Source organism: Denticeps clupeoides, chromosome 17 (assembly GCF_900700375.1).
Source record: "Denticeps clupeoides chromosome 17, fDenClu1.1, whole genome shotgun sequence".
NCBI lineage: Eukaryota > Metazoa > Chordata > Actinopteri > Clupeiformes > Denticipitidae > Denticeps > Denticeps clupeoides.
Window position 1 is genome coordinate 10,916,983 of NC_041723.1, and position 985 is coordinate 10,917,967.

Consider the following 985-nt stretch of genomic DNA (forward strand, 5'->3'; position numbering starts at 1 on the left):
TCCTGGTCTGCAGACTTCTGTATCGTCTGCCAGAGGGCAGCAGATCAAGAAGTCGGTATCCAGGGTGTGGGGGATCTGTGATGATCCTCCCTGCCCATATCCTGGTTCTCGAAAGAGGGGGGGTGCTTAACTTTTCTTTTACATTCTTTTTTTTTAACTAGTAAGGATTCAGTTTCTCAAATACATTTACTCCATTTATCAGACATCCTGATCCGGGGCGATTTATAATCAGTAGTTAAAGGGACGGTCTCCCGGGATCAACTCAGCATAAAGTGTGTTGCGCCGTCCAAATCTGTTCCGATGATCCAGCTGCTGACCAATCGCTGCGCGTCGCTTGTTCGATTCCCTCGAACGCGATTTAGTGAGCAAGTTGCTGCGCCGAATATGTTCCGATTTCGTGTCAGCCAGTCGGAGAGACGGATTTGTTCCATGCCACCCGGCAACGTCACCCGACTGAAGACGGCACGAAGCTCAACATTCCCGTGGATTTGGTGAGTAAATCAAATTTTGATAATGGAAAACATTTCGGTAGCGCATGTCTATGACAGGCGTTCGTCGCAGACATGTATCTGCAGCGCAGGTTTTAAAAGGCTTTAACAGTTTTAGTTCTCGTTTTTTCGCGAGGCGCACTGCGATGGGGAGACTCCATTTCCCACAAGGCATTGCGTGCCGTACTGTATAGAAGCTCACGTAACAGGCGTGCATAAAGTCAGAAATAAATGCATTATAAGATCTGTGTTTATTATTATAATAGCATGATTTAAAATATTACAAATCAATATACTGTAAAAACATGCGTGTTTATTTAAACAGCTAGTGCTGTTAAAATAATGTGCTATATGCAAGCTCATTAAAATTAAATGCAGATATATTATGTTTGTTTAAAATAAATGTACAGTTACGTTAAATGCAGGCAAGGTCAGAGATGCTGATGGCCTCAAAACCTGCATTTCCAGAGATGTTTGTCTGAAACACATTTGGACTT

At 43.0% G+C, this 985-nt stretch overlaps 1 protein-coding gene across 1 annotated transcript in view; it reads left to right on the plus strand.

The window, feature by feature from the left end:
- Positions 1-300: 300 nt before the first annotated feature.
- The window catches only part of LOC114767202 (copine-8-like), a 19,868-nt gene continuing 19,183 nt past the window's right edge, over positions 301-985 (plus strand). The window contains exon 1 of the mRNA XM_028958784.1: positions 301-491. Within this exon, the coding sequence (XP_028814617.1) occupies positions 301-491 (191 nt within the window). The remainder of the gene's footprint in view (positions 492-985) is intronic.